Genomic DNA, 13,196 nt, shown 5'->3' on the forward strand with positions numbered 1-13,196 from the left:
TAGCAGTCTTGACTTCTCTACCCTCAGCACTGCACAACTTAAGCATTCAAATGGAAACCTTTGAGAGTACATAAAGCTTTAAGCCATGAGTACTCCCTGAGCAGGAGGGACTGTATTTTTTTGTGTGTGTGTGTGGTAATTCAAGGTTACAGTCTTGGTCAGAACATTTTGACCAAAAGAACAGTCTTGAGCAAAGTGAAGGGAACGGTTTGTACCCTGTGGTTATAGAGCAGTTAGCTCGTGAACCAAAATTTATCATTACTATCATTCAGTTAGTGTTATCAGGAAAACTGTCAGATTTAAATGCTTAAGAGAGCTCTTGTAACTGTTGCCATGGCAATATCAGAAAAGCAACGTGGTAGTGTTCATCCGTATCCCATATTCAGCTAAATTCCTTTGCAGTCTTTTAACTGTGAAAGGAAGGTACCATATTATACCAGACTGCTTCTTTTGAGCTGGAACAAATGAGGGCTGAAATTAACTCTTTGTGTGAAGATTAAACACAAATCTTAGGCACAAGTGATCTAATTTGCTTTGCTCTTGGTTTGCTTGTGTACTATGTGTCAAGTACTCTCTGTGGAGCTACTGATGTTTGTGCCATCGTGTCATGACTTGGAATTTGGTTTGGGGTTTAATAAAACACGTGCACTGCAGTCACAAACTAAAAATTTTGTTAGAAGAATGAATTTACCTCATAGGTTCCTATTTTCTCTAAGTGCAGAAGTGTGAACACTTGTGACTAGAATTCCAGATCTTGCTTTCTCATTTGGCCTCACTTTTGTAACGCTTTTCCCTGCCACTGAGCCTGCCGTGCATTTCCAACCTGTATGGTGTTGATCAGCTGGTGCATTTTTAGTTTCGGTCTTCTGTTTTCTGACATTCAAGCTCTTTTTCACTTACTTCCTGCAAGAAGTTGTTTCCAGAGCCTTCCCCCAGCCTCCTGCCTGGAAAACCTTTGCCTTTACTCTTGGTACAAAGCAGAGCCCACGTTCTGTCCTTGCTGACCTACATTTGCACAGTGCAGCATTTCAGAGCTGGCAGTGCAGCTTCCCTGCCTCCCTCCTTCCTCTGGGCTGCCCATAGAGTGGCTGGGCTTGGGAAGCAGGGCTGGGGAAGGGAGGCAGTGCTGGATGGGCTGGAGATGGGATCTGTGGAATAACAGCCAGTACTCTGTCCAGTACGTGTGCTCAGCAAGGGGGGGATACTGTGCCCCAAGTCACATCCTGCTTTGGAAGGACAATCTGAAATGAAAGGGACAATAATGCTCTTCATTGAGAGGTGCAGTTCTCACGCTGTAACTGAGTGATTGTCCAGTCTTTTCTTATTTGTGCTATTGGACAGCAAAAGAAGAATTGAGAAATAGCATCTGAAATTGGGAAAATACAGCAACAACGAGTGATGTTTTTGCAAATCAGTTACAAGCCCATTCTTCCCAAAAGCACAAATGGAAGAAGTAGTAGCTTCTATATTAGCATCTTCCCTCTCCCTTTCATTTCCTCCTAGGACATTTCCACGCATTGCATTGAGCATTCATTCAAGAGAAAAGGTTTTCTTGCCCTGTGGGATTATGTTGGTATTTTAGATTGATGTGTGATTACGGACTGTGTTAACATATCAGGAAAATAAGTGGGAAGAGGGAGGCTGTCTAAAGTAATGGCCTTTAGGTGCTTCCCACCCCTCCAGTGCCTGATTTAGCCTGGGTTTGCAGACAGTTAATGCATGTCTTAACATGTTGATACATACTGAAAATATTTCATAAATGAGGACTGACACATTTTATATTACTGCACTGCAAGGGAAAGCAGATTCTAAATTGCTGTTCTAGTAAGGTTAACCTGAAAAGCAGTCTGTCTCATCTCTTCTATATCACTGCCATCCCATAATTTAAGTTTATAAATTATAAATTTAAGTGAAGATCGTAGTGGGCACTGAATTTTCTCTCAGAACAACCACTGATGCTTGGAAGTACCTTGACATGTGATGTTTAGAATTTAGAACAGATAGCAAACTTTACCCATGAAAGATCTCTCACTGACTGGGGATGGGATCAGTTCTACTACACCAAAAGCTGTAGTTGTGCATTTTGCATTCTTAATTCTATTGGTGTGGGATGTGCAAATATCTCACACCACTGATTTAATTGGATTTGTGAAAAGAACAGTTCTGTTGTTCAATAACAACTTTTTTTTGGGTGGGACTTCATTTTGGTCCTATAGTATCAATGTGTAAATCTTTATTAAGTTGAAAGTTAAATAAATACGGGGAAATGATGTAATTCCAAATTCTGATTTTTGTTATCAGGCCAGCTTTTCTGAGATGTTTCTTTGCTGTAATAATGGTGTTGATGATGTCACAATTTTTTTCTCCCATCATAACTTTTGAGCCATTATGACTTTTTATATTTGTTTTCAACCTGAAGCAGACATACAGAGAAGTAAAAACATTTCAAGCAAGTATTATGCAAACTCTTGTACTTCTGTATTCAATGAATGGTTATAACTTTTTTTTAACTGCATTGCAGACATGCTAGAGTTTTAGCTACAAGTCTGTATGCGATTGCTAATGAAAATGCATTTTTTCTTGCTGTATGGGGAAAGGAAGTGAGAGAACTTGTCCAGGCTTTTATTGACATAATTAACTGTTGCACTATTTTTAACATTAATTGTTTTTATATTCCAGTAGAGTGAGCAAATAGCTTAAACACAAGCTAGAAAACAGTAAAACATTCAGAGAAAAGAATGTAGAGCGTTCATTCTGTAATTGCATATTTCATCATACAAAATGATTCCCTTTTGTTTCTGAAAGTGTTGCAACAAACTGTGCAAGGAAACAGAACTTGGATGCAAATGTTTTTAGTAGCCTTTGACCATCTTGATAAGGATTCGAGTATGTTTGTAACATACACCCCAACAATAATACAAATTTTAAAAATCATGTTGGACCCTTAAAAGGGCATTAAGAATGGCTTTTTATTTAGCATTCTGGTGCTCCTCACTAGTCCTGTAAAGTGGCAGGAGGTTTGGTATGCTAAACTCACGGGCAGTGTGCTGTGGTTCTGCCAAGCTCGGGCAGATCAGCATCGTGCAGGAGCTCCAAAGCCCAGGACCCAAGAGGTGGTTTGGCTGCCAAACTTGATGATGCCAGTGCCAAACTATTTAAGATTTAGTATTAACCTCTTGGACTACACCCAGGAGCCAGGAACAGCATTTAGGACAAGCCAGAGTTGGTAAAATCAAGTACATCACAGTGGAGCTGGAAAGTGCCAAGGACTGGGAGCAATGCTGAAGTCCTCTACAGGAGGCTGGACTGCGTCCTTGGCCAGCACTGCTTGTGGAGAGGCCACTTATGGCATTGGATATCTTCCAAAATTCAGTCCCTGCAGCAGTAGCAGGCTTTCCACACTCACCCTGGGGGTCTAGAGCGAGCACTGTGGTGTAGAGCCTGCCTACAGTGACCTCCAGCCAGGTGCCTTCCAGCTGCATGCCAGCTGTGGCCTGCGTTAGTTAGCTGGGAGCGAGCAGCACGTAGCGTGGGGAAAACTGCAATGGGTGCTGAAAGCACACCCCCAAAACATCTGTCCAGGACAGCTCTCTCACGTGAGTGCCGACAGGCATCATGGAAACTGAGCGCATGAACTTTCAATTTAGTTGGAGAAATCTCTGCAGAAGAGAGTTTTTACTTTTACAGGTATTTGCTTTCCCCAAAACGAGACATTTATATGATTTGAGGTGTGCTGGAAATGTAGAAATGTACAATTAGCACACCCCAAATACATCAGAGGAAAACAATTTCGTGGAAGATCAGCAAAAATATGGTGTTGAGCAAATTCCCATTTCCACCTTCCTGAGGACCTGCTGGAATTGCTTCAGAGGTACATCCAGTGCCTTGCAGTCTGTTCACATATGAGAGTTCCTGCAGACAGACAAGCCCGAGAGCTGCTGAGAATGGTCAGTAATATGATTTGTCTTCTCAGTATAAAGGAGAAAACCCTGCTGTGATCTCTGTACTGTGCGTGAAAACCCAGCTTTAAGGACTAGGGAACATTACAAAAACATAGTATTGCTGAAGCTAGAAGTTTCTTTCTTCCTGAGCAGCTTTCCCAGACAAAGTGAAATCTTAAGACCATAAATATAATCAATTTTATTAAATAATAAAAGTACATCAAATATTTGTATTTTATCCAATTAGTAAGTCCCAGTCAAACAGAAAACTAATTGCAGTTTGATCATTTGCTGATGATCAGAGGTGGGTATTGCTTACCCTGGCACTGTGACAAGCAGTAATAACCTGAATCTGATATAACTCTGCTGTAACAGTTGGAAAATAAGATTTCAAAGTTCTGTCTGTTACAAAACTGCAAACCTATAAGTAGATTTAGCCCACTTCTCACTATTTATTTTCAGTGGTACATGTTGTGACTTTAAATTGCTTAGATTTTGTTCCTGGCCATATTGCTGGCCAGAACTCTCAATCTTACTGTGACCTAGTCCTCCCGACCTATAAAGTCAGGTGTGGGGTTTAATTTTCTCCAGCAGATGTGTTTTCACTTGGCTGACCCTTGCTTTTTGTCAGACAGGAAAGAGCAAAACAACATGTTTGATTAGTCTTTTCCTGCTTTGCACAAAATGAAGTTTTGTCAAGAACAGTGCAGGACTGGAACTTACGTTTTGCATTTCTCATCAGCCTTTGAGTTACCTTGAAGTTATGTAGGGAAAGGAATAGGATATCCAATGAATTTGCATGAAGGATCCAAGTGGAATGAATCTTACTTGGCACCAGATCTTAGGAGCTTGCCCTGTGACTTGTAGAGAATGAAGTAACTTTCAGTCAGCTCTTTGTGGACTGAAAGTTGCATCCAGAGCACCACTTGCGTTTCTGAAGGCAGAGTACAAAGCAGCTTCGCAACATTGATTTATCTCTCCTTCCAAACCAAATAAGCAAACTTAGGAAAACTGGACCTACTTCAAGAGAGTACATTCTTAGTGCTTTAGAATTTATTGGTAGTGTCTTACTAAACTGTGACATAGCTAAATGTGTGGTACATTAGTGTATGATAATTGTCATGTGGCATTTGAAGGTAAAACTGATCTGCCCTTTCTGCATTTCCTTAGTGTTTAATTTTTCATTTTATAGCAGTTCTGGATAATAAGAAATTACATGGAAGAGAACTAGAGCTATGAATGTACTCCTTAAAATAAAAATTTTAGTGTGGGAAATATGCTCAATTATATTTTACTGGCACACGAATCAGCAATTGTACCACCAAAGTGTGCATGCTTATTATTGCATGTTAACACAGAAATCCTTATATACCATCTTTATTTTTTTTTTCTTAATCTCGAATTCGCTGGGAAAACCAAAACTTTTGGTTATAATTTCATCATTTCAAAGAGCTCTCTATATATTTTTTAACTTAAAAAAATAATTTCCCGCCTGCCCTGTGTGCTGGGCTCAGTCCGGGCTGTGCCTGGGGCACTGTCCATGCGTTCAGGCTGTTTATTTACACGTGCCACGGGGGGGCCCTCAGTGCAGTCTGCGGTGGCGGTACCTGCCGGCCTTGTCTTTGGCCGCGTTGGCGCAGGCGTTGTGCTTGTTCTGCTGTAAGTGGTTCCAGTATTTGATCAGCTCGCTAGGTTGGAACTGATGGGAGGTAATTAGGTGGCTGTATTTACAGCTGGAGTAAGAAACTCGCCAGTGATTGAAGACAAACTCGTTGGGTGGGGGCATGGGGTCAATCCGCAGCTTGGCGAGACAGATCCCCACGTACACATCCTCTAAATGTAAACGTCTGATGCTTAAGGAGACCTTAAAGATTTTTTCTGCTAAGTCTCCAGAAAAAACATAACCAGTTCCAGAGCAGAATACAGGATAACGTTCACTTGGATACAAATCAGGTGGCATATACCACTTGCTATCCTTGTTCCTATTAGGTGCATAACCTCTCATTAAATAACCTGTAAAATACTTGTGCCTCGGAGGAAGTTCTGGTCTCAGAAGCTTGTGTATTAAATATTCAGTATTGACAAACATATCACTATCAGTTTTCATAACATATGGAACATGTGTACAGTAGGTTGCAACCCAGTTCATTCCCATCAGCGTTTTTATAGTTAAATTATAGTAGGTGTCTAAGTATTCTTGTTGAATGATGTCATGGTACTGTCTGCTTTCCTCAAGGATGGTTCGCTGGAGGTATGCGTTTACCTTGGTGCTTAAGCCCAACAAAAAAATCCGCACAATTTGGATACCAGGTGTCAGGCTCTCGTTGCCCCAGGTCTGTCGAATTGCTTGTCTGGCCTCCACCTGGCCTGGCTCTGCAGCTATGAGCAGTATTAGAAAAGGGGTCTTTTCCTGGCACTTGTCAGGCTCGTTGATGATGTATTTGAAATGATAGGAAGTTGGATGCCCAGTGCCTTTCTCATTGTAAATACTTCCATTGGCACTGAGGGTGTTTTCCAAACCAGTTACTCCCTGTGGGGACAGCTCTGTGTTGTTAGGGTTGGTGACTGTCTGAGGCCTGAGTGTCTGAGGCACCGCATCTCTCCACATGCTTCTTAGAGAGCTGTGGTTGGTCTCACTTTTTGTAGATCTAAATCCTCGTATGGTGTAAGACATGGGGTTTTCTCTGAATCCAGCCTTGCCTGGCAGCCAGTCGTGATGGTTAAAGAACAGAAACATGGCAAAAAGAAACACCAGAGAGACTAGGCCAATGAGATGGGTGCGAAACAGAGACCTTTTGGTATTCCAGGTCATCTTTGCCAAGCAGCAGTGTCGTCTTCTCCACTGAAGCATGTTGTAAGGATCCAGTAATGGGGTATGGGACAGTGCTCAAGGAAAAGGCTTTTCCAACTGGTTTAGAATCCGCTGCTATTCTTTGGTATTCATTTTCCTTTGAGTTGCGTAATTGTCTGCAAATGGCTCACTCTGCAAAGAATTAAAAATAAAAATCAGAAATCTTTCATTTTACACGCTTACAATATAAACAGTTACAAATAGAAACTAGATGTGAACATAAAATTGAATTAAATTTACTTTTTCAAAGACCAGTCTATGTCAATGGAAACAAGATTTGGCTTATGCTGAAAGCCAAACTTGTTTTACGATTTAACTTGATTTGTTAGCTTTTAAGAATGCTTTTTTTGCCTGGTAAAAGTTTTGACAAACATAGTGGATACCAAAGATAAAGAGGAAAATAAAAAAGATCGTGTTAGCAGGAAAAAGTGTGAAGTAGATGTAAATAGCTTCATATCCATGGTTGTAAAATCCTTGTAGAATGTTTGAGAAGGACTGAATGAAAAAGCCTTGCTGGCAGATGGATGGTTTAATGGCATTAATTAAAATTGATTTGACGTGCAGAGGCCAGGATGGCTGACAGTTTTCAAGCCCCTGTTGCAAATGGCCATGCCTGGTGGTGGGACAGACGGCGCAGGGCTGGCGGTGGCAGAGCTGTGTTAGTCACAGGACACTGCCTGGCGCGTCTCCACTGGCCCCCACTGTGCAGGGAAAGTCAATGAGAAGATGCACCTGTCAAAATTAATTTTCAGGCTCCAGTAGCCTCACTGCAGAGCCCTCAGATGCTAGTGCAGGATAACATGCCGGGTCACCTTTCAGACACCTTTCACCTTCCACTCTGCATTGGAGGAAAACATGGCATGGAACAGCGGGCTGTGGTGCCAGGCTCAGAGGCAGCTGAATTAAAATTAAGCTCTTGATTTGTAGTAGACAGAGATCTTGGGTAGTGATCATGTTAACTGGAAATAAAATTGCTCAGGACTAAGTTTTTGGCCAGCTGTCTGATGATCATGCTACTGGGTTGGGTTTTTTTTGCTTCTGTAACAGTGTATATAACTACTGTACATACCAGTTGGAAATTTCAAGTATTCTGACCAGCAGCTGTAGCTGTAGGAAAAAGTGCCAAAGTAGTCTGTGCTTCATTTTCTCTTAAATTTTTGTTCGTATTCAGGAGCAGAGTCAATATGGCAGCTTCATGATGCTGCATATTAAAAGCTGATCACATCATCTCGTAAATGAGCCTTCACTGTACAATAGCACTTCGTTTGTGATTTTCAATTTGCTCTAATTTATTCCTGGGCCCTAGGGTTTTGTGTAGGGAAAAGGATGGCAGCTGAAAAAGACTCCATAGAAAATGCTGTTTCTATTAGAAATATGTAATTCATTAATTGCTTCGCTATCTTCATAAACCAATATTTGGATTAATTTGTGCATTTAAAAGCTAAATGATACATTACATGGGAAATTACAGGGTTTAACGTTGTAAGGGCGTAATTTCAGATGAGGTGTCAATCGAATAATAGGCTATTAAGTTGTATGTGTGTGATGCAGCATTCAGGGTGCCCTGATCACGAAAGGGAATATTTGTATTTCGGAAGGGTGGGGATAGGGGTATAAGCGGTGTTTATTTTGCTCATTGCCGTTACCTTTGCAAACACGCTCCGGAGCGAGCGGGAGCTGCCTCGCGGCCGCCTCAGCGACCCCCGCCAGGGGGCGCCGCTGCGCGGCGGCTGTGACGCGAGAAGGGCGCGCGCGCGGCGATTCCCCGGGAACACCCGAGCCCGGCCCGGGAACACCCGAGCCCGGCCCGGAGCGCTTCGGCTACTTCCGTGCGTTTGGTTTTACAGCTTCTGATAGTAGTTGTGGTTTTCGTATTTAGCTGTTCGGGGCTGGTGCCACTTCCCGGAGAGTCAGCTGTCTCTGTAAAAATCATAAACTCTTGTGTCTAAACTGTGTGGTTCAGGAATTGACCTGAGCTCCGTGCTTGTGCTGCTTGAACTCGAGTGTTGTCCTTACGTAAAAGAAGGTAAGCCCCAGATGTGCGAGACTCGTGTTTATGTGACCATTTGCACCTGCTTTTCCCTGCTGGAAAAACAGAAGCTTCCCCTCAAAACTCTTATTTTTTTAGTTTGTCTGCAGTGTGCAGTGAATTGTAAATGAACACTTGGCTATTCGGGAATATCTCTGTGTAAGCAAACATAAATGTTACTTCCAAGGGTAGCCTAGATCTCAGGAAGTTAATTGTTGGAGAAGAGATTGGAGGGCAGCAGTGGGGATGTTTGATTAATTACCGTTCCATCGCATGCGTCCACAGTTTAGGAAAGAAAACCAAAGCCAGAATTTCACGAATGTGGAGTAACAGCTACAACTAAGATTAATTTTGTCACACTGAATTGTTCCACTTACAAAACTACAGTCATTAGATGGAAATACTTAAGCGAAAGTGCACTACTGATCTTTGTTCAATCTTTAACTGAGGTAGCGTTTTAATGAGCACCTACCTCGATAAGGCAATAGGCGGAAGTGAGAATCCTAAGTTCCATAAATATTTGTGCAAACCGAAAACGGTTTGCAGGTGCTGTGTGTCCCTGATGCAATGAGGAAGTGTCCCAGCAAAGGCTGTTGCAAAGGCTGAAGCCGGTTTTTTTTATTAGGCTGCATGCTTACATAATGCATATGAAAATAAGTTTTACACTGAGGGACAGAACTAGAATCAGAAGATGTTTTAAGAGTAATATTTCCTTGATCTTTTTACGTGTTTCCTTGATTTTTCAATGTAGGTGTGGAATAGAAAATCTGTCTCTGTTTGCCCTTTAAAAAGGCATTTTATGAATAGGGGAAGCACCTACATCTATATTTCAGCATCATAGAGCTATTGACTGAAAAACCCCAAATAACGTGGGCTCATTTCCTTTGCAGTTGTGTGTAAAACACTTCAAAATATACAGTGGGGTATTAAGCATTGAAAATAGAGCAACAACAATTGCACGTTTGGAAGAAAATACTGCATGCTATGGTGCATTGTTTAAAAATAATGTTAAAAACTCACTAGATATTAAACCCACCATCAAGTTGTATAATAAAAATGCTATTTTCTCTCACTTGATTAGGGTTAGAGCATTGCTTTTTTTGCCCAAATACTTAAAATTCCATTTCACAAAAAGGTTATGAACAGGCACCAACTACTGCCAGTAGATAAGCAAACCTAAGTACAGCAGAGGGTCTCTAGAACACTCATCTTGTCCTCTGAGGGTGTGTTGTTTCATGTAACTGCTTTCTGGAGATGTTATTTGTGATACTGCTGCTTCATTTTTTGGCACCTGGCAGTGCAGTCACTGATGCATTATCAAATGCCTAATACATAAACTGTGAATGCCTCTTGAATTTTTATTTGTGATCTGTGCTCTGCTGGTGTTTTGGTTCCTGGTACTTGCAGTTCTGCTCTATAATTACAGCTTTGAAAATTGAAGCATTTGACTTCCTATTCACATGTCTTGGATTTTCATATTTTGATTAGCTCTGTGGGCAAACTCTTAAATTAGAGGGAAGAGTTCAAAAGGCAGCTTGAGTGTGTATTCTGAACAGCAGTTGCATATTGGGCCTCATTTAATGTGCCTGGCTTCCCTTACAAACTCCATTAATCTTTTGCACAGAACAGTGTTTGGGATAAGGTTTGACGAGCAGGTTTTTAGATGTCTGATACCAATGTCTTATATTAGCCAGGTGTGCTTCTCCTGGAGTATTGCCCGAAGGTACATTTTTTTGTTGTTGTTTTAAAAATTTTGTTAAGTGACTTTATATTCTAAATGTCTTAAAACTCATGTGAAACTGGTGTCTGATATATGCTGCATCCTTTGGTTTGTGAACTCTTTCCAGCTGCAGTTGTTTTATTTCATGTTGGCATTGCCTTGGGCAAAGAAAGCACATTTATATTGACATTTAATGATTTATTATACCTTATTGCTAGATTCTGCAGATAAGCACTTTCTTTCTGTGGTGTATTGAATTGCTATAGATATAGGTCTTAAATTTGTATTGCAAATATTAATCCTTTTTTTTTTTTCCACTAGTGACAACATATTTAAATTTCAACAAAAAAGAGGAATGAATGGCAATTAGATGGAATGTCATCTTACAATCCAAGTTAAACAGTTAGTGTTTTCATATTAAACAGAAATTGCAGTGATGGCAGGAGATAAGTTACATGCTTACCATTTTGAGTGTGTAGTGTTTGAAGGTTTCCTTTTGGGATGTCAGGGAGCCTGATGTTACTTGTAAATCGTGGTGCCTGATTGCGCTGCTGATGGTTTAAATCATGCTCAGTCTTTCGCATGCTCTCAATTTATGCTTGGCCGGTAGTGCCCTTATGACATTTTGCTTGTGTTAGGGGGGCAGAAAAGCAAGTGTAGGAAGGGCTGAGGGGTCTTCTAAGATAATGTCTTTTGACTGTGTGGTCTGCTTTGATGGTTCAGTGCTCTCGGTATGTCACATTATGGCCATTTTACCATGCTTTAAGATTACTTCAGATAAGGATTAATTCTGACCTAGTTTGAGAGGATTTCTCACTGGATTTTCTGTATTGGAGGGGTTTGAGTTTTTAATTTCTCAGTTAAAAGCAATCATTACAGGAACTCCATTATCCCTTTAATCCTTCCTCTCCAGCCACACCAGCCTTGGCAGACTGCGAGCCGTGCATTTAGTCAGTGGAAGGGAGTGACACTGCGCTGGGGGAGAGCAAAACCTGCTAGAATTCTTCCTCCCTGCTCAGAGACAGTGTTACCTCAGGGCTCTGCAAATTAGGAACGATCATTATCTGTAATGGCTGAAAAGATAACAGACAAGCGAACGAATATCACGCACAAGGGTTTGACATACCTTCCTTTGTCAGGCCATTTATGGTGCAGGATTATACCCACAGAAAATAGTTTGGGCACGCCATCACTTCAGCAAAAAAAGATGCTGTCGACCATGCGCACATCCCGCAGCAGCCCCGCTTCCTGCGAGCGCTGGGATCCGCTCTGTCCATCTGCCTGCCCGTTGCCGTGTTACCTTCCCTGCTTGCAAGCGGCGTCCTTGTCTCGGGGCTTTCTGTTCATGCTGCGGACAAAAGGACGGGACTTGTGGTGCCTGCCTGGCGCTCACAGCTCACGGCTGCTGCTCTGGGGCTCTCACATCTGGTGTCTCCCAGCTCGGACAATACAGGGCTGCCTCCTCCTCTCCCCAGGATCCATATTTCTGCTGGAAATGTTAGCAGGCAGCGCTGGCGCGTAGTGCCTCAGTTATCTTCAGTCATAGGATCTCCCTCTGTTCCTTCCCTCATTGTTGCTAGGCAGTAATAGAAATGGTTTGGAGTTGTTTTAACCCAGAATTGTGGTGTATAAAATCCATTCCGTAGCTCTTCAGCCGCTGCACAGGCAGGCAGCAGTTTAAATGTGGGCTTTGACAGATGCTGTCTTCTGACAGAGCAGAATTTAACGTCACTGCTTGGCTGAATCCCACGTGATTGTTTGCATTCATTTTGACTAAATCCAAAGGCAGACAGGAAGCTTTACAAGCTCTTGCTCTTATTTGATAAATGATACACACTCAGTTCATGCACAGTGGTAGGTGATTAGTATAAAAATTGTACTATCATTAAGTGAAAATTTGAGGGTTTTTACACATCGTTTTCACTTTTCCTTGATACTGTAACTTACGGTTCTCTAGGAGATTTTTCGTGCTAGACGTTCTATTCCCATATTCCAAAAGCCATTCTTCAGTGCAAGGGAATTATAAGCATTTAAACGCTGAAGCTTGATTTAACCCATTTGGCTCTCCTGGAGTACAAATGCTCTGTGCCTTGATGCCAAAGAAAAGATAAAAGTATCTTTCTTTGCTCGTGTTTCCTTTACACATGCTTACTCTTGAAAAGCTGCTTTTTGTCATCTGAGGTTATTCAATTGGGCTGATGAACACTGATGTATAAGCACATGCTGTTATACTGCCTCTCTGCTGTTAATAGCTTTCTGCCACGGTCTGGCATTGCAAAGTCAGGGGCACTTAATTTCATTTATTGATGAAGCTAAAATGTCTTTTGTCTGTTACAGACATACATATGTCATAACATTTGTCTTTTTGGTCCTAAGGAAACTTGCATTCCTTTCATTTCTCTCCTTTCAATGACTGACCATGCTGTGCTGAAGCATCTTAGTATATTTACTATATAAATAAAATACCATAATGCCTGAGAAAATAGAGAGCTAGCAGCATACTTACCCAGGTATTTATTAGTCACTGTGTTTGCCCACTCTGTTTTGAAAAGCTAATGACTAGCTCTCTTTTTTTTTTTTTTCTCACTTTGTTTTTAGCCAGAGAGTAAAGAAATTGTGACTTACCTGGTGTGTCTGATTTGTGTGGTTGGGTGT

General features: G+C 41.5%; 2 protein-coding genes across 3 annotated transcripts in view; one reads left to right on the forward strand and one right to left on the reverse strand.

The window, feature by feature from the left end:
* The window catches only part of CDC73 (cell division cycle 73), a 102,492-nt gene that overhangs the window by 50,337 nt on the left and 38,959 nt on the right, over nucleotides 1-13,196 (forward strand). The window lies entirely within an intron of this gene.
* On the reverse strand, nucleotides 5,507-6,792 carry B3GALT2 (beta-1,3-galactosyltransferase 2). Its single transcript, XM_062497596.1, has one exon. The coding sequence runs from the start codon at nucleotides 6,790-6,792 to the stop codon at nucleotides 5,524-5,526; it is 1,269 nt and encodes a 422-aa protein (XP_062353580.1). The 3' UTR covers nucleotides 5,507-5,523.

This window comes from Cinclus cinclus, chromosome 8, assembly GCF_963662255.1.
Source record: "Cinclus cinclus chromosome 8, bCinCin1.1, whole genome shotgun sequence".
In the NCBI taxonomy this organism is placed as follows: Eukaryota; Metazoa; Chordata; class Aves; order Passeriformes; family Cinclidae; genus Cinclus; species Cinclus cinclus.